The sequence below is a fragment of the Mustela erminea genome, chromosome 3, assembly GCF_009829155.1.
Source record: "Mustela erminea isolate mMusErm1 chromosome 3, mMusErm1.Pri, whole genome shotgun sequence".
Taxonomy (NCBI): domain Eukaryota; kingdom Metazoa; phylum Chordata; class Mammalia; order Carnivora; family Mustelidae; genus Mustela; species Mustela erminea.
In genome coordinates, this window is record NC_045616.1 from 100,341,229 (window position 1) to 100,359,332 (window position 18,104).

The 18,104-nt window shown below is 44.7% G+C and overlaps 2 protein-coding genes across 4 annotated transcripts in view; one reads left to right on the top strand and one right to left on the bottom strand.

The window, feature by feature from the left end:
• Positions 1-1,422: 1,422 nt before the first annotated feature.
• KIAA1191 (KIAA1191 ortholog) lies at positions 1,423-15,439 on the top strand. 2 transcript variants are annotated; one of them, XM_032336970.1, is made up of 9 exons: positions 1,423-1,643; positions 2,683-2,799; positions 3,057-3,143; positions 5,607-5,785; positions 9,046-9,172; positions 11,482-11,606; positions 13,464-13,570; positions 13,763-13,905; positions 14,012-15,439. In XM_032336970.1, the coding sequence occupies exons 3-9, from the start codon at positions 3,116-3,118 to the stop codon at positions 14,218-14,220; spliced, it is 918 nt and encodes a 305-aa protein (XP_032192861.1). In that variant the 5' UTR covers positions 1,423-1,643; positions 2,683-2,799; positions 3,057-3,115; the 3' UTR covers positions 14,221-15,439. The 2 variants fall into 2 exon arrangements, with proteins under 2 accessions (XP_032192861.1, XP_032192862.1); XM_032336971.1 differs by lacking the exon at positions 3,057-3,143.
• The window catches only part of SIMC1 (SUMO interacting motifs containing 1), a 72,128-nt gene continuing 68,348 nt past the window's right edge, over positions 14,325-18,104 (bottom strand). For both annotated transcript variants that reach the window (XM_032336969.1, XM_032336968.1), the window contains one exon: positions 14,325-16,394. In XM_032336969.1, coding sequence (XP_032192860.1) covers positions 16,132-16,394 — 263 coding nt within the window. In that variant the 3' untranslated portion in view covers positions 14,325-16,131. The remainder of the gene's footprint in view (positions 16,395-18,104) is intronic.

Below are 18,104 nucleotides of genomic sequence, written 5' to 3' on the forward strand. Positions count from 1 at the left end.
CTTTACTTCTGCAGAACGTAAAAAATTATAGCATATTTTAAAAGTTCCAGATTAACAAAAGTAACATTTTTAATTTTTTAAAACTATTTATTTATTTATTTTTGTGGGGCTTTTGGTTTTGTTTTCTAAAAAAAGATTTTATTTACTTATTTATTTATTTGAGAGAGAGTGAGCGAGGGGGGTGGGAGGAACAGAGGGAGAACGACAAGCGTACTCTGTGCTCAGCGCAGATAGGAGGTTCCATCCCACAACCCTGAGAACACGACCTCAATCCAAATCCAGACTTGGCTGCTTAACTCACTGAGCCATGCCCAAAGTAACACTTTGTTTTCCCAAAGTAACACTTAACACACACGCAAAAAATCACCCTGCAAATAAATAAATAAAATAAAAGTCACACTGCAGTGTAATTGTGCTTTTCATAAACTAATTCTAGAATCATAAAAGACTTGGATTCATGGTGCGCTCAAGCACTGTTGTTTGGTAATGGCACTCAAAGTTTAAAGTTGCAGGAGCCAAGCCTGTGGGGCCTCCAGTAGGCCCAGCAAAGGTCCCAGGCAGAGTCTAAACGAGAGATCCACCTTCAGGCCTCAGAGGCCCCCTGAGATGAGCCCTGACGGCAAGCTTTGGACGTGGGGTAGAAACGGGGATAGGGGAGCCTGGGTGGCTCAGTGGGTTGGGGCCTCTGCCTTCAGCTCAGATCACGGTCTCAGGGTCCTGGGATCCAGTCCCGCATCGGGCTCACTGCTAAGAGGGGAGCCTGCTTCCCCCCCTCTCTCTCTGCCTCCCTCTCTGCCTACTTGTGATCTCTCTCTCTGTCAAATAAATAAAATCTTTGAAAAAAACAAACAAGCAAAAAGAAAAGGGGATAGATTTCTTTTTTCATCTTCTTTTACTTCCTCAACCTTGTTGTTTTGTCATATTTTGTAAACACATTAGGGGGAAAAAAGATTTCTTCCTTCGGGATGTGACATTTGATATGTCATCTCTCCAAGTGTCACTTTTCTTAGTGTAAAAGGGAAATGATATTAGGACCACGTCACCGAAAGGAGAGCAGGCGCTCCTCGGTTGTGCTGTTAGTATGAACCCTGCCTAACCCAGCTGTTTCTGGAAGGGGGTGCCTGCTCACTTCACCTCTTCTCGGTCACGTGAGGTCTCATCTCTCTGGGCCCCAAATTCACCTCCACGAAACGAGTTTGAGGGTGTCACTTTGCAGTGCCATCTCCATCTTCCTCAGCCTGTCGCGGACCAAGGCAGAGTATGGTGAAAAAGGGTGGCTTTTCTTCAGGGAGTTGGCTGGTTCTACACTCGGAACTAGTCCCCCAACTCACCGTGCAAATGAAGTCGCGGAGCCTTCCCGACCTTGGACTACAGCTCCCAGCATGCCCTGAGGGCCTCTTGGGCCAAGTCTCGCGTGATGTGAAGAGACCTCGGAAAGCTTTACGGAAAAGCTGCCGGCTGGCCCGGCGGCCTGTGTTCCCTTGTTGGTACCTGGGGCCTTCGGTGTTGCCACCGGCATAACGCTGCTCACACCATGGCTTGGGTCCATACTGCGCCGCAGCGTCTCGTGAGACGTGGGTCCTCAGAGCCTCTTTAGTGCCAGAGCTCGGGCCGCAGGCAGCCTCGCGGCGGCGGAAGAACAGGTAATCAGACGGACGGGGCCTGGACCTCCTTGGGGCTCTGTCCTTCGAGCATCCGAAGGGGCGCGTCTCTGGATCCTTCACCAAGGAGCCGACCCGGGGCCTCTCGGTCCCTCTCCTTTCTTTCTTCCCCGGACGCAGACCTCGGCCCGACTTCCCCTTGCCTCTCCTGCCCCGCCTTCTGGGGTCTCCCAGTGGGACTTCTCTCTGCGGGTCCCCCTGCATCCCCTGTACCCGGCTTCCTCAGATTGGCCTAGGCCGGGACCTCTTCGCCCTCACCCCTATGCCTCCGCCTTGCCCTGCCCTCGGAGGACCTTCAGCTTGTGCCAGGGCCGGGCCTTAATCTTTTCCTTAGTCTCGCCGGGTCGGAGGGGGGTTGGGTCAGACCTGGCCTTTCAAATCCTGGTGGCTCTGTACCGTATTCCGTGGAGTCGCGTGAGCTCTGCGGGGGAGTGGGAACAGGGAAAGGGAAAGGGAAGTGGAAAGGATGTATGTGGGTCGGAATGCTTCCTGGACCCGGAGGATGGCTGAACTTTGGTTTCTACGATGCTCTTTAATGAAGAACTAACTAGTTTGTCCCCTGAACTTAATCAGGTGGAGGGGACAGTGTTGCAAGCTGAAAAGCAAATAACTTGGCTTTTTCAGGGCTTTATTTTAATACCCCTAAAAATGGGGGTGAAGCCTTGCAGATCGGCTACTTATCTGTGACCTTGGACAAATCACATAATCACATCTCCTGATTTTTAGTTTCCTTCTTTTAAAATTTTAGGGGATACATAATACGTGCCTTGCAGAGTTGTGGCAGGGTTAAAACACAAGATAAGTGTTGTCTAAAACCCTTAGGAGTATTAGTGTTAGCAACAAAGGATGGATTTACCCATTATGGTAAATAGCATCTTACAGTTGGTTAAGTAAGTCCTAACTTACTTAAGAATGATGTGTATAATCACTCTTGCAAGGTTGTGGGGAATACATGAAGGTCAGGAAGGTGTTTGGCAGACTCTGAAGGGCTATACCAATGCTAGTTGTTTGTCACTCTTAGAACCTCTGAAATGGATGGACTCTTCCTGAACAGCTTTACTAATGTGCAGCAGCTGGACAATGTTCCTCGTTAATACCTGTCTGTCATCATAATCAATCATCACATCATTTCACTCTGGTAAGGTGACCTTTCTACCACATATAGTGTCTTTGTCATATCACAGGTGTTAATATCAGCCACAGGTGAGACCTTTGATTTTCTCCTTAAAAAAATTTTCTTAATCTCCTTTGGCATGTTTGTCACCCATTGGCTCTTTTATGTGTGCTTCAGCCGTGTAAACAAGCCATAAAACTCTGTGTGCCTGTCAGAAGAACAGCACTGGAGCTATTTTTTGGTGTTCACTGTAAGAAAATGCCCTTTGTTATTTTTATTAGGTGGCAGGGACTCAGCTCCGAATTCTATATAGAAAAAGCATCTGGATCCCAGTCTTTCAATGGCTTCGAGACAACCAGAAGTGCCTGGTAAACTTAATTCTTTTTGATAAAGTCTTACTTTGCCCTTAATGTTTTAAGCTAAATAGAAACCACTTTTTTTCTTCAAACGTGTATTAGTGGTTACTTTCTGCCACCAGGCAAGTATTTAAATCTAATGGATTGGCATAATTTAAATATTATTTTATTAACCACCCAGGCAGTGTATGAACCCAAACCCTAAACTGAAAGAGAACAGTCATTTCATACTTAAAGGTATGCCAGATTTGTCACTTTCCTACAGATATCAAATAAGAATCCAGAATAAGTTGTGTAGTTCTTGTAATATGTACGTATTCCCCTTTTTGGAGGGGATTGGGGTTAGGCAGAACAGAGGTCTGGGCAAAAAGTCTCCAGCCTGATCGAAAGGCAGATTAAACTTGGGGAATTAGGAAAATGCTCACGGTAACGTTTAATGAATCCTGGGTCTGTGTAGGGCAATACTTTCTGCGTTACTGAAGTCATTGATCCCTCCCAGGACTGTTTTAGTGGGAAGGGCCAGTGATTTTTAATGAAATCTGCATCACTCAAATTCTGATTCTCAGTAAAGATAGTGCCTCTCTCTCAAGGCTGCTCTGAAGATAAGCATTACATACATGGAAATGTGAGTTAAAATTTAATGATGAATATATATTTACTGCTCAACTTTTTTTGGTCTCTGTCTGTAGGAGTATATTACCTACTGAATTTTAGCTGGCTTTATTATTTTTAGGAGGGCTGTCAGATGGCTGCTGGGAGGAGGCTTTAGGATATTTCAAAATTGCTTCCAAATTAAGTGGATTAATAGGGGCATTTCCCCCATGTCTCCTGATGTGTATCCATCTCTCGTCTCTGACATCATCCGTTTGTGTTTTAGTTTGTCTTTCACTGTTGCTGTGGTTACCATAAACTCCCTGTAACCCCCTGGGCCATAGAGTATGCTCAGAAGGTTAAAGCGTTGTAGTGTGGGGAGTGTGGAGTATTGCCTGTAGAATGTGAGCACTGGCTTAGATCTGTTATGCCGGGTGTCACTTAAAACCTATGCTTAGTTTCCTGAGCTGGAAAATGGGAAGAATAACTACTTACTGAGGATCAGGTAAGATGAGGGCTGTGGCTGGCCAGCAAGGAGAGGTATTTGGTAATCATTCTTTGCTGATGCCTTTGTTTTAATTGAGAGAATACAAATGTCATAAAATTCCCATTTAAAGTGAACAATTTCGTGATGTTTAGTATATTCCCATGGTTGTATAGTATAGTATAGTATATACTATACTATACTATACTGTAGTATAATATAGTATATTCCCATGGTTGTACAACCATCACTACCATCTAATTCCAGAACATTGTATCACTCCAAAAAGAAAAGCCTGTGCCCATTAGCAATGACTCCTTATCTGTCCCGTGCCAGTTCTTGGCAACCACCAGTTCTTTATTTCTATGGATTTGTTAGTAATTATTATTAATAGTAATAAAAATAATAGCTGCTTGTTCCCCTTGCTATTTAAATGAAGTGTCTTTGTGGGTTTGGGACTTACTGCCATTGAAGTTGATGCCTTAGAGAGTTATGGTATAATTTTAAGCAGGAAAACATGCTGAAGGCAGGATCTGGACTGATGTTCTGCTATAAAAGGATTAGCGGGCAAGCAAAATGAACTTTGCTCCCTGGCCTGGCAGAACTGAGAGTGCCCTTGAAGTGGGGTGCCTGCGTCACCGCGGGACATTCCGCCAGCCCTTTCCAGTGAACTGGAATGGCAGGAGCGCCTGCCAGCGTTCAGTGAGAGTGGTTGCCAACAATTTCAGTGACGGAAATTGGCTCTGTGTTTAAATCATACAGAATACTTGAAACTAGAGGTGACACTGGACAGCAAATTGTTTTAAATATTTCTTGTAATAGCACTTTTGTTTTTGGGTTTTTGTTTTGTGTTTTGTTTTGTTTTGGTAGAGTTAGATAGGGAAGGCAGAAGATTTGCAGTTGAGCCCCCGCTGGCTACTTTCTGTATGAGCTTTGGCAAATCACTTTATACCGCTGGGGCTAAGTTTCCTTATCTATAAAATGGGATCAACAACTTCATATCTTTAGTCCTGCGTGAATTGAGAACCTTGGCATTGTGTAGGGTGGCTTCTGTGGCATAAAGAACATAAGCTTTGAAGTCAGATAGGTTTAGATTTTGATTCCAAACTGTACTTTGAAGTTGTATGAGTTTGCTCAAGTAAATTTAAATTGAACTTTGTTATTCTACTTCATAAAAATGGATTAGGGCTTCTGAATGGGTAAAGTGGAGAATTCAAGGTGTCCTTCATAAAGAAAGGACTTAGTACTGTTACTTTTCCTTGAGTGGATTAGCTATTCCAGAATGAGCTATGGCTCTGTCCAAGAATAAGTGTTTCAGAGCTTTCCTGCCTAGAGATGAATTTAAAGATATTAGCGTGTTCAACTGCTGAACCCGTCCTGACAGGTATCTCTGTTCTTAGCTCTTGGGCCTAGTGGGCCTCTAGGCAAGATGTCCCTGCCCATCGGGATGTACCGCCGGGCATTCAGCTATGATGATGCCCTCGAGGACCCTACACCCATGACTCCTCCTCCATCGGACATGGGCAGCATCCCCTGGAAGCCAGTGATTCCAGAGCGCAAGTATCAGCACCTCGCCAAGGTACCTGACGCCACTGACTGCTTCTGGCAAGCCTGACCTCTTTGTTTTCCTTCCTCTGCTCCAGAAGCCTTCAGTGGCTCTGGCCCTCACAGAATTGGGCGGTCACCAATTCTTGTATGTGTTCAGTGCCTCAGCTGGAGTTGGTGGGCCTTTTTTTTCTTGTGAATTCAAATGAGAATGGTCATGTCTGCTACCTGAGACTCTTCTGTGTCATCTCTCTGCCGGGTGATCCAACCACGCAAATTATTTAAGATTTCTTGCACTTACTGAGTATCTTACGCCTCTAAGTCTGGTGTCACACTGCTCGTTGCCTGGCATGTTTATAGTCCCAATCCTATTCTTTTACCCCTCTTCTCACTCCAGCTGCCTGATAAGTGGTATCCTTTAAGTCTCAGCTCAGACGTCTTTTCTGTGAGGGTTTTCCTCCATCCTCCCGATAAGACTACTACCTTTCCCTTTGAGCTCTTCCCTATACCACAGACCCATGTTGTAATCCCTACATTACTTTATCACCTCCCATTAGCTTTTTGAGGTCAGGGCCATGGCCCATTTTGTACTCCCATCGGCAGTACCTAACAGAGGACCCGGCATAAAGTGGGTTTCTAAAAAAATCTTCATTGGGTGACTGGGGGAAAATTGGCTCTTTTCTGAACACATGCTGTGCTATTCCTCATGCTGTTCCTCCTGCCTCAGATAGATGCCTCTTTCCACTGCCATCTTCCGTAAAAGCTTCTTCTTTCGGGTAACTGGGTGGCTCAGTTGGTTAAGAGTCTACCTTTGAGTCAGGTCATGATCCCAGGGTCCTGGGATCGGGCCCCACATGGAGCTCCCTGCTCAGTGGGGTGTCTGATTCTCCCTTTGCATTCTGCTTTCCTGCTTATGGTTGCTCTCTCTCTCTCTCTCTCTCTCTCTAAAATAAATAACTAAATAAATAAAATCTTAAAAAAAAAGGCTGCATTTTTCCTAAGGCCCACCACACACACACCCACACCCACACCCACACATACACACACCCCTAACTGCACCTTGATCTGTTCTCCAGCGCTTTTGTGCAGTTTGGCCTCATAGGTTCTCACATGCTTGTGGCAGACTTGCTTCCTGACTGCAGGGGCTGTGTGTCTCCCTCACCTCTGACTCTCCAGCCACCAAGCATGCCTGAATAAACTAGGCCTGCCAAGTTCCGCAAGGCCATTTAACCTGCAGCTAGTTTCACTGAACTTTGAGCCCCGTGACAGCTTAGGGCATGGCAGGAAGTACACAGTAACCAGCTGCTCAAGCAGACTTGGGTGTGAGTCCCCTAAGGGACTGTGTACTAGCAATGACCTTGGGGACACAGCTTTGCCCCTGAGTCACAGTGTTTCTCATCTGAGAGCTGAGAATACTTTATGGCATGGACGTGTTGTGGGGATTACATAGAAGAAGATTAGAAGGCTTGACATACTGGGTAGTGTGACTCCTGGCTCCTTGCTAAACTTTCACTTGGTAGAGCTGTATTTAATCCTTCCTTTCCAATGAGGCCCTCTTCCCTTGCCCATGAAGCTCTCAAAATAGGGAGCTTCTTTCTACGAAAGCGTCCCCTACAGCTCTGGGGGAAGTTTTCTAGATCAGTTATCTACGGAAATCTGATCCAGTCATTTGTTGAAGAGAAACCATTCAGTGTTGAAAGTCAAGGTAGTGCTAGGGAGAAGGGGCCTGGCAGCCTGGCTGCGAGGCCAGAGCAGCAGACTCAAGGGACAAGGGCAGAAAACAACCATGGCTTCTTCCTTTTTTTTCCCTAAAAATTTTATTTATTTATTTTAGAGAGAGAGGCATGAGTGGGGGGAGGGGCAGAGGGAGAGTGTGTTTCAGGCAGACTCAATGCTGATGGAGCTGGACTTGGGGCTTGATCTCGTGATCCTGAGACCATGACCTGAGCCAAAACCAAGAGTCAGATGCTTAAGCGACTCAGCCACCCAGGCGCCCCCAGCTTGGCTTCTTAGAGTACTTTGGCGGAGCACACGCATTTCATGGTAAAGGCTGCTGCTTATTCCACTGGGCAAGGATGGGCTTCCAGTTTTCTCTCGTGCCCTAGCTGGAACCGTTGACAGTTTGGAACAGCTGCTCTCTCAGAGGAAAGCTTGGCTTGACTCATTACATGCATTCTTTTAGTCCTGATGCTCCATTCCCAAACACAACCATGCTGCAAGTAAGGAAGCAGAGATCCCTTTTATTCAAGTAGGGTTACAGCTAAAAGATGTAAATCCTATTTTGTAACAGGGTTGCAGCATTTCAGGACTTTATTCTGCTGTCCTCCTTTTGGACCATCTTTCTCCTCAATTCCTTTGGAGAAGCAGAGAACGGAATAAACACAGTTTTTTCCCCCTGCTACTCCTGAGCCTAGTGCCCAGTGTTTAGATGACAGAAGGTGCTATGTCTCAGTTCTCTCATGTGAAAGACTGGGAGCTACTTAGATGATGATGATGATGATCATGATCATTATTTTGGTTTGTTTTAAAAGACTATTGAACCTTTTGGTCTTGGGCACCAGTAGCATTAGCATCACCTGGGAATTTGTTAGAAACATGAATTCTTGAGCTGCATCCTCCCCTCGCACCGAATCAGCTCTGGGCTGCAGCCAGCAGTCTGTTTAACAAGTCCTCCTGTGGGATTTTGATGCTCAGCAAAGTTCGAGAACCACTTAGTAAATGCAGTGATGAAGCAAAAGCCAGCACAGTGCCTGGTACATGGTCAGGGCTTAGTAACAAGAGTTTCTTTTGCATTCTTAGGGACACCGTAGTATAGGATATTGGACAGACAGGGGCTGGGAAGGTAGTAGACCTCAAGAGTTTCAAATTCTGGCTTTCCCATGTTTATAGATTCACACTGTGCTTATAATGTCTTTGTGTGTTGTCACTAAAGATAATACCTATGTAATTAGTTGGAGACAGCCAATCCCCCTTCAGCTATTTCTTTATGTATCAGATGAAAAGTAGTTCAGTACTTCTTCTTCCTTTTTTTTTTTTAAGATTTTATTTACTTATTTGACAGAGAGAGAGATCACAAGCAGGTAGAGAGGCAGGGGAAGCAGGCTCCCCACTGAGCAGAGAGCCCCATGCGGGACTCCATCCTAGCACCCTGGGATCATGACCCGAGCTGAAGGCAGCGGCTTAACCCACTGAGCCACCCAGGCGCCCTAGTTCAGTACTTCTTCCCCAAAGGAGTAAATCTGGTTGTGTGACTCCCCTGCCCAGCTTAAGTGCCTCCTTACCTCTCTTGAACAGGTGGAGGAAGGGGAGGCCAGTGTCTCCTCCCCTGCCGTGACCCTGTCATCGGCCACTGACGGTGCGGACAAGGCCCCTGTGGTGAAGGCTAAAGCGACTCATGTCATCATGAACTCTCTGATCACAAGTAAGCACTTTGCATCCTCAGAATAGAGGGCCGTGGGGGTGGGAGGAGTTGGGGCTTCCTGCAAGCTGGCTCTGGGGGATGGCGCAGCGTCTGCACCTTTGCATGGCGTGGCCTGACAGCCTGGCGCTTGTCAGCATGGTCGCTCACACACCGGTGCTGGAGATGCATTTAGGTGGAAGATTGGCCCTATATGAATCATCTCGGTTAATTTAGGTTCCCTCTCGTTGCTCTGTTGGTGATGGTCTTATTTTCCCATATGTGTCAGTGTGGCATTGGGCAAATGACTTAACTCTTGAGGTTGTTTCCCTCTCCATGAAGTAAGGAATCTGGTGCTTGGTGGCTGGGAGCCACTGCCATGACTCCCAGTCCGTCCTGGAGAAGGAGACACACCATAGCATCTCCCACCTGCCCTGCCTGCACTACTTCTTCTTCTTCTTCTTCTTCTTCTTTTTTTTTTTTTTTTGTTTAATTGAAAGGCTCCAAGTTGTTTCTCTTTCTGGACCTGAGGCAAGTTTGGTGCCTCAAGCGTCTTTCGCCTTAAGAATGTGTGGTTTGCGGGCGCCTGGGTGGCTCAGTGGGTTAAGCCGCTGCCTTCGGCTCAGGTCATGATCTCAGGGTCCTGGGATCGAGTCCTGCATCGGGCTCTCTGCTCAGCAGGGAGCCTGCTTCCTCCTCTCTCTCTGCCTGCCTCTCTGCCTACTTGTGTTCTCTGTCAAATAAATAAATAAAATCTTTAAAAAAAAAAAAAAAAAAAAGAATGTGTGGTTTGCGGTTCTAATGAGACCAGGAATAAGAGAGCTTGCTTTTCTTTTTCTTCCCTTTTTTTTTCTTCCTCTCTTTTAAAACCTTGTAACAAATTAAGGGAACTTGTCAGTTCTGGAGGGCGCTTCTGGAAGCTGTGGGAAGTTACCATCTATCAGATGCACAGCCCTGCCTGTCTGCAGTAGCTCGCGTGGCACATAGAGGTGCTTTGGTTGGCTCAGTTTCCAGGTCAGAAGCTCTTGTTCATCCGCTCCAGGAAGGCATCTGCTTGTCTCGGGCAGTTCTGGAGAATTCACTGAAGAACTAAGAGTCCAGACTCTTACTCAGACTCTTGTTTTTTCCAACGTAAAGGACCACTGGACTCGGCAGATAACTCCCTGTGTGTTGCCAGCTTGAGGATATACTGTGGCAGGGCTTGAGAGCTCAGCCTACGCTCTCTTAGTACAGGGTCACTTGGTCATTGAAAACACTGTCCCTCACTGTACGGAATGTGCTGGCAGCCCAGTGTGCTGTGTCACTCAGACACTTGCCTGGTCTCGTCGCTTCCACTTTTAAATGTATTTTTATATGGTCACAGGTAGAGTAGACATACCATCCTATTTTTCTTAACTAGTATTTCCATGAACTTTGTTGCTCTGGTCTTAAATTAAAAACAAAAAAATAACTTGAATTTAAAATCCTGGTACTCATTAAATCCTTTCCTGCTTTTTGCATCTTCAGGTGGCTACCTGGTAAGACTGGAAAACATCTTGATGCATTTTTTCCCTTTGCTTCGATTTCTAATGATCATAAAAGAGTTCCTTAGGAGGGGAATGACTAAGTCATAAAGGACATCTAGCATCTAGGCTTTGGGTCCACAGCCGCCACATTCCTGTGTGAAGGGGTGGATTACGTAGTGTGGGTGCCGTGGAAGCAAAAATGCAGCTGTCTGCCATTTCACAGGCTCGCTGACTTACTGGTGAGCTGTCAGGCCAGACTGAGCTAACACTGAGTTTGGCCCGTCTGTTACGCCAGGTGCTGGGATGGCAGAACTCATACGTGAGAAACGTTGGCCAGTCCAAGGCATGTTCTCTGTGGTTTGGATCTCCTTGGCATGTTGGTGCCATGCAGCCAAAATGTGGCACGTTTCTCTTTGGTGGAAGTCTGTGTGTGGGTGGTGAGTTGAAGCTGAGGAAGCTTTGTGCTTGGAGAACTTGGACTTTCCGGAATGTCAGCTGCCTTCTCCATGCTGAGTTTCTCAGTACGAAGAAAATGTCAGTGCACAAGTAAAGGAGGGTGAGGAGTGTTTCCCTGGAGGTTACCTGACACTCCCTTCAGGAGTAACCTGTTCTTAGCATGGTGTAAGGGAGGGCTTCCTTCTCATTAGAGAACTTTTGTATGAGGTTCAGCATTACTGCTGTGATGCTTGTCTGGGGAACCCCTCTTCCTCAGGTGGTCAGTGTGGTTGGTCTCTTGCTTCTGGGGAGAAGAGTGGCTGTCTGTGTTGAACTCCCCCAGTTTGTGGTGGTGGGGGGGATGGGTATGACCATCATCTCCTCTGTTCCCAGAACAGACCCAGGAGAGCATTCAGCGTTTTGAGCAGCAGGCAGGGCTGAGCGATGCTGGCTACACACCCCACAAGGGCCTTACCACCGAGGAGACCAAGTACCTTCGAGTGGCAGAAGCGCTCCACGTAAGCTTGTTTCTTAGGAACTTTAAAAAAGCCCTCCCTGTTCATAGCTTGAGGTGCGGCTATGGTTTAGACGTTACTGGCTTGCTTAGCTGGGGGATGTGGAGAGCAGTGGAAAGCATTAGGTGAGCAGTTCAGCTCTGGTTTAGTCCCACCATGGGGGTGCTTTCTGGTTGAAAGCTCCAGGGCTCTTAGTCTGTGGTTTCTGCTTACCTGTCTATAAAGTGGAGGGATCTGCTTTGTTTCCTTATGGTTAGGAGGAGCAGCTGAGACTTGGAGCTTATAGGTATGCTGTGTGTGAGCACATTAGGGCCCACAAAGCGGGTACTTGGTGTACCAGAGTGACCAACTTTGAGGGAGAAAGGAGAACCAGGTAATGTTAACAGAGGTAACACTTTAGTGGGAAAGGAAGATCATGCTCTGTGTTTCCTTTTTACAAAATTAAAATCAGATGTAGAATGGAAATGTTTCTGCCTTTTCATTTCTAAAATTGTAAACGAGTGAAGAATGATTTTTGGTAAGGTTAATAACAACCAAACAGTCGATGGATGACGTAGTTTCAAGGCATTTTCTGTTGCAGAATGCCAGTTGGTACTTCATAGTGATCTGTGAGGTACTTGCGTACACTTAATCTTTGTATTGATCCTGGAGGTAGATACTATTGTTTATATCTTATAAATGCAGAGACCAATCCAATGTCATATATTTAACCAGTCATAGTACTAGAACTCAGGTCTCCTGTTTCCCTATTTCCTGGTGTTTTCCCCCCCATATTCCAAAGTTGTCTGAGAGTCTGGATCCTGAAGGGGCTCCCAATACACAACATATAGAAGGCTCTGCAATAATACGGATCTGGTGGCCCATGGCCAAGGATAGAAGACATTGTGGACTGTTTGCATTTCACAGTGAGCATCTCAGATGATTCTTTGCATTCTAAGTTTAGAAACCACTGCCGCAGGGGATCAAGGTTGGGTTGGTGACCAGCTCAATCTCTCAGACAAGACAGAGGGAGACTCTCAGTCTTTGAGAACTTCCCAGGAGAGGTGTGAGTTAGAATTCCTCAGTTGGGCAGTTCTCTGTATAATGGTAGAGTTGACTTTGGCTCATTTTCTGCATCTTGGCCACACGAGTAGAACATGAGGATGGCTGAAATGCCATCTCACGTAAATTGATATGGTGCATGTTTGAGAACATTTAGACATGTTCATTTGTTTGAAATATAGCTTGGACTTACTAGACATGGAGCACAGAGACAGTGGGGGCGGGGGCTTGATCTAGAAGAACTGAGAGGTTGACTTGTCTCTCTCTTTCTAGACAGCTAGTCTGTATGTCAGAGGCATGTTTACAATGCCCAGGGAACCCAGAGTCACTGGCTGTGGGAGGGAAGAGAGAGAGGCGCCACAGAGAAAGCATTTAGCTGGAGAGGAATAGCATGCCTGAGTCTTCTTGGCTTTAAGACACTGGGAAGGTCAGCGCTTGTACCTGGTAGAAGAAGCAGCCTAAGAGTTCAAGGCCCTACTTAAAAGGCCTGCAATGTCTCCAGCTTGAGTTCTTGTTCTTCCCTTTACTGGGCAAGTATGAAAAAATTACTTCTCCAAAAGTAAAAGCTCTAGTGTGATATTTAGTACAGAGCTGTTTGAGATATGTTGTAGAATGAATAGATTTTCTTAAAGATGGATTTGTCTAGTATGGCAAAATCAAGGAATATCTGTTCTATAATCCAAAATTATTCTACGTACTAACGTGGTTCCTTTTGCCTGAAGTTGAAGTGAAGTGTGAACCAAGTTATTTATACCCAAAGGAGCTATTTTATATTTGCTTTCATTTTAAAAGAGTTTCTCTTCTTACCCATCTGGACAGAAACTAAAGCTACAGAGTGGAGAGATAACGAGAGAAGAGAAGCAGTCCGCCTCAGCCCAGTCCACCCCAAGCAGCAGCCCCCACCCTTCCCCTAAACAGAAGTCCAGGTGAGCCCTTCTCATGAGCCTCCCGAGCTGCAGTGTGCTTCTAGAAAAGCTAATGCTGCATACGAAAGTGGACTTTAAGCCTAGTGGTTTCGGGGGGAACAGGGGGAGTGGAGTTCTCCGTCTCTCAGCATGAGACGCTTCTAGAGGCATAGGAAGAGGATATAATGATATGCCTTATTCTTTGTCTTCCAGAGGCTGGTTCAATTCTGGTCCTTCCACAGCCTTACCTGGCCCAAATCCTGGCACCATGGATTCTGCAGGTGGGGACAAGGACAAAAACATGGCAGATAAATGGAGCCTCTTTGGACCGAGATCCCTCCAGAAGTCTGATTCAGGTAATGCAGCTCCTTCCAAAAACACCCATGTGGATGGCATTTTACCATGTCCATTGGGGGTTGCCTACCAATTTGAAATAATTTGCTTTTTGGTTTACTTCTGTAGGAGGTTTTGCCACCCAGGCTTACAGAGGAGCCCAGAAGCCTTCTCCAATGGAACTGATCCGTGTCCAGGCCACCCGAATGGCCGAAGATCCAGCAACCTTCAAGCCACCAAAGATGGACATCCCAGTGATGGAAGGGAAGAAACCACAGGCACGGACCCATAACCTCAAACCCCGTGACTTAAATGTGCTCACACCCACTGGCTTCTAGAGCTCTTTGTATTCCAGAAACTCTGGATAGAGAGTATCTTGTACCCAACTCCCCTTTTACCTTGGCTTTGACATAGGAAAGGGTTTTTTTTTTTTTTTTTTTTCTTTTAAAACCTCTTAAACCAATGCTAGAGCTGGAGGTATACTTGGTTTTTGAGAAATGTTAGTGCAAAGCTTATCCTTGTGTGGAAGAAACCATGTTATATGGTTTAAGTGATGTATGGGGGATCTCATGACCATTTTTGTTATCATTTACCTTAGACAATAACTTTGATCATTGCTTACTAGGTAAATAACGTTTGTGTTGTTCCGGAACTTAGGTTTCTTGACTTCTTTACCACTGTAAACATGTGCGTGGCCTAGTCATGGAGTAGAGCTGTGCCCGAACTAGCTGAGACTTTGACCCTCTTGATTGTGCACTTCTGTGTGCTCCAGTCTTGTTAGCTGGGGGACCTGAGATCTGTTTGGTGGCCAGACTTGGCAGGGACCCCCCACTTCCTGGGCCGGAACTGGAGCATTCTTGTGTTTGGTAGCCTTCCGGGTCACCTCACCTGTAGCCACTTCTTACAAGAGCACTTCTGGCCAGTGCTATTGGGAGGGATGCTTCGTTTTTCTGTATCACAGAATAAACACTAGTCTTGCATATTCTATTTTGCACTTTTAAAATGAAAATAATTTATCTCCAATTTGATTGAAGACTTCCTAAGGAAGAAAATTCAGTCTACTGGTTTGGTATAGATAAATAGATGTTAAACTTTTTTCAAGTATGCACAAGGCAGCACCTACATTTAGATGGTAGTCTTGAGGTTCACGTGAAACTAGCATCATCCTATTTTGATTTTCTTGTTCAGGTCAGGAATAAAACTTTTTTTTTTTCCTGGGAAGTGCAAGAATTTAAAATTTTTCTGTATGAAACCATTGCCCCCAATAAAGAGCTGCATACTTTTATAAATATGTAAGTTACTGAGGGAAGGAACTAAGGAAGCCACTCTATTTCTCTTCACCATGTATGTGTTCAGTCATTGTCTTAAATGCGGTCTCTCTGAGGAGACTGTTGTGTTTTTTTTGGATACTATCATGTCTACATAAGGAGCTGAGCTGACCTTTCCATAGAGAAGCCCTGGAGTCTAAAATGATCAAAATAATTAATTTATTTGTGTCTTCTGTTATGCTTGTATCTCTTATTTGTTTTGACAATAAACAAACTTCTTAAACTGCTTTCTCAAATGTGGACAGTTTTTTTTTTTTTTTTTTTTTTTTCAATTTAAGAGTTGTTCTTATGTTCTGCCTACTCACAGCCATAGAACCTAAGCACGGTAAACTTGGTTATTTTGAAAAACCATTGCCTTTTTATTGTATCCTTTTAACATCAAATTATTTGTAATACACTCAGTCCTTTTGTTTCTACCTCCCACCCCCATTACATTAGATCTTAACAGACTGGCCACAAAGTCAAATTCATAGGCAATATAACAGCTCTAATAGAAGATGTTTGTGTTTCATCAGGGAGAAATGAGTCTCTCTTTCTCTTCTGAAACAGGTTGTCTGTACCTCAAATGACATACTCTGATGTCCAGAATTTGTTCAGCAGAGGGCTTCTTTTTTCACATATTGAATGGAAATGTTAAACATATAGTACATATAGTATTACCTGTTTCAAAAAAAGTATAGATAAATAATTTATGAAAAAATATATACACCTTGTATATTTAAGCCATATCTGAGAATGGGCTAGGATAGAATATCAAAAAAAGATATTTACTAAAGAGTTAGAAAGTCGTTATAACCTACAGATAAATAAGACAGGTTTGGTCCTGTAAGATTTTTAACTACTTCAGATACTTCTAGAACTTCCAGGTAGCTGGAGCTGGAGTTCAGGAGGTATTCTTGGTGTTCAGTGCTTCGAAGGACCTCAGGGGTTGCTCCAGTTCTTTGGAGGAGGCTCTGTGTCAGGGTTCAAGTCGGCGGCATAGAAGAGCAGGAGCTTTAACAAGTGCACCTTGTCCTGGAGTTGGGGTGCCAGCGGCTCCCCCAGCATCTGGGTCAGGCGGCCACGGAAGGCCTCGATCTGCCTCTCCACATCCACCGCGGTGATGTCATCCCCTTGTTGGGGCTTGGGCTTAATCCTTTTGATGATTAAGTCTTTCCGATCAATCACTGAACTCCGCAAGTGCTCTGCAAGAGGGGAAAAAGTCAGTGGAATCTTCTGAACTGCTTTTTATTCCTTTACGACTTACGATGAACTCCAATTTTAGCAGGTAGGGTCTAGGCAAAGACTTAACTGGTAGTTACTGGAGTATAAGTCAAAGGCCATTTGAATATCTGTGGTCACTCAATTTCTTAAAAGGTCTCTGTTCTTGGTTCTCTCTGGTCCTCAAGTTTTACACATTAAAATTGTACAAATTAAAACTCTTAGTTTTTTCCCTTTTTCGACTTAAGCAATGAACCTAGATGAAACAATACAACTATACTTCAAGTTAATATAACCACTTGAAAAAGACCCATGTGAGTTTTTAATATCTTCTGGGAGACTGATTCTGAGTATAAAAAGAATTGCAAAGAAATATTGAATTAGCTTTTTAGTTTACTGTAGTGTTGGTCTATCATAAAACATACACAAAATTGTTTCAAACAATTACTACAATATGTGTATGTTGTATGAGAGACCAAGTAAATATATCCATGTTTAAAATAGAGGTTCTTGCTGTGGGAGAAGAGTGATTCAGTTATGGAATAGGAGGAGAGGAAGAATTCTGAGGGAGTGGAAATTGAGGTATTGTTATGAACACCTAGTTCTTTAAAAATTATGTAATTTACTAGCTCTGTTGTCAGAGGGCCTAGAAGCAGAAACCCCAGTAGTAATCAGCATACTTAGCACCCAGATCTTGATTTCTAAAATGCTCTTCCTCACTCCCTACTAAGAGAAACCAGAATTTTTTGGGAGGAAAGGGTGATTCTAGGACCACAAAAAGGAAATTATAAGGTGAACCTGGAACATCTTTTATAAGTAGGAATGCTTAAAAACAAGGTGGGGGGAAGCAAACACACACACACACACACGGGAATACGTCAAACAGATAAAGAAGCCAGCACAATCATGGCTGGCTATGTTTGGGGCATGATCATAAAAAATAACGACAAATACGGATTATACACATTAAATTCTAAAAAGTGCCGAGTCCATAACAAATAAAAAAGGAGGGGAGGAAGAAGGGAAAGTGGACTTCAGCCATTCTGCTCCAGTTGGCAAGGCCTTGGATTTAATGCTTCGGTAGGCATGGCAGGTCTTAACATCAGAGGCTGTTGGTAAACTGTGTGAAGTGATTTATGTAAAGGACTTAGCACAATGCTTTATACAAGATGTTCTGGCTCATAGTATTACTGTTAGGTTCCTGGATCAGGTTACCATGGATAACTATTATTATTACCATTTTAAAATTAGCGAGGTCCATGAGCTCACAGATCTGAGCTCAGGACATGGGCAGAAACGGAGTCAGAAGTTCAACTGACTGCGCCACCCAGGCGCCCCCTAGAGGTAACTATTACTATTTTATCATCATCAGCATCATCATCATCATCATCATCACTATAGGAATCTCCACAACAGCCACACCCCACTTCTCTGTAGATCTGTATCTTCTTTATCTTTGCTTATCTTCTCTGTAGATCCTTCTTCATTTATATCCATGTCTGCAATGGCAGAACCTTGGAGACACGTTTCAGACTCAGTCACCCAAGGCCTGAGAAACTGATCTTCAAAGTGCTTCTGTCCCATTCACTGCGTTCCCTACTGCACACAACCCACACCCTCACCAACATGATCCATGCCCCACCCCCACACATCTCTGGTCTACCAAACTACTCAGCTTGAGGGCAGAGCAACCT

Bases quoted from the DNA above. Each gene is read 5' to 3' on its own strand.
- KIAA1191 (XM_032336970.1), top strand. From the start codon at position 3,116: ATGGCTTCGAGACAACCAGAAGTGCCTG. The intron at 3,144-5,606 runs GTAAACTTAATT...CTCTGTTCTTAG, and splicing joins GAGACAACCAGAAGTGCCTG to CTCTTGGGCCTAGTGGGCCT. The intron at 13,906-14,011 runs GTAATGCAGCTC...TTACTTCTGTAG, and splicing joins CCTCCAGAAGTCTGATTCAG to GAGGTTTTGCCACCCAGGCT.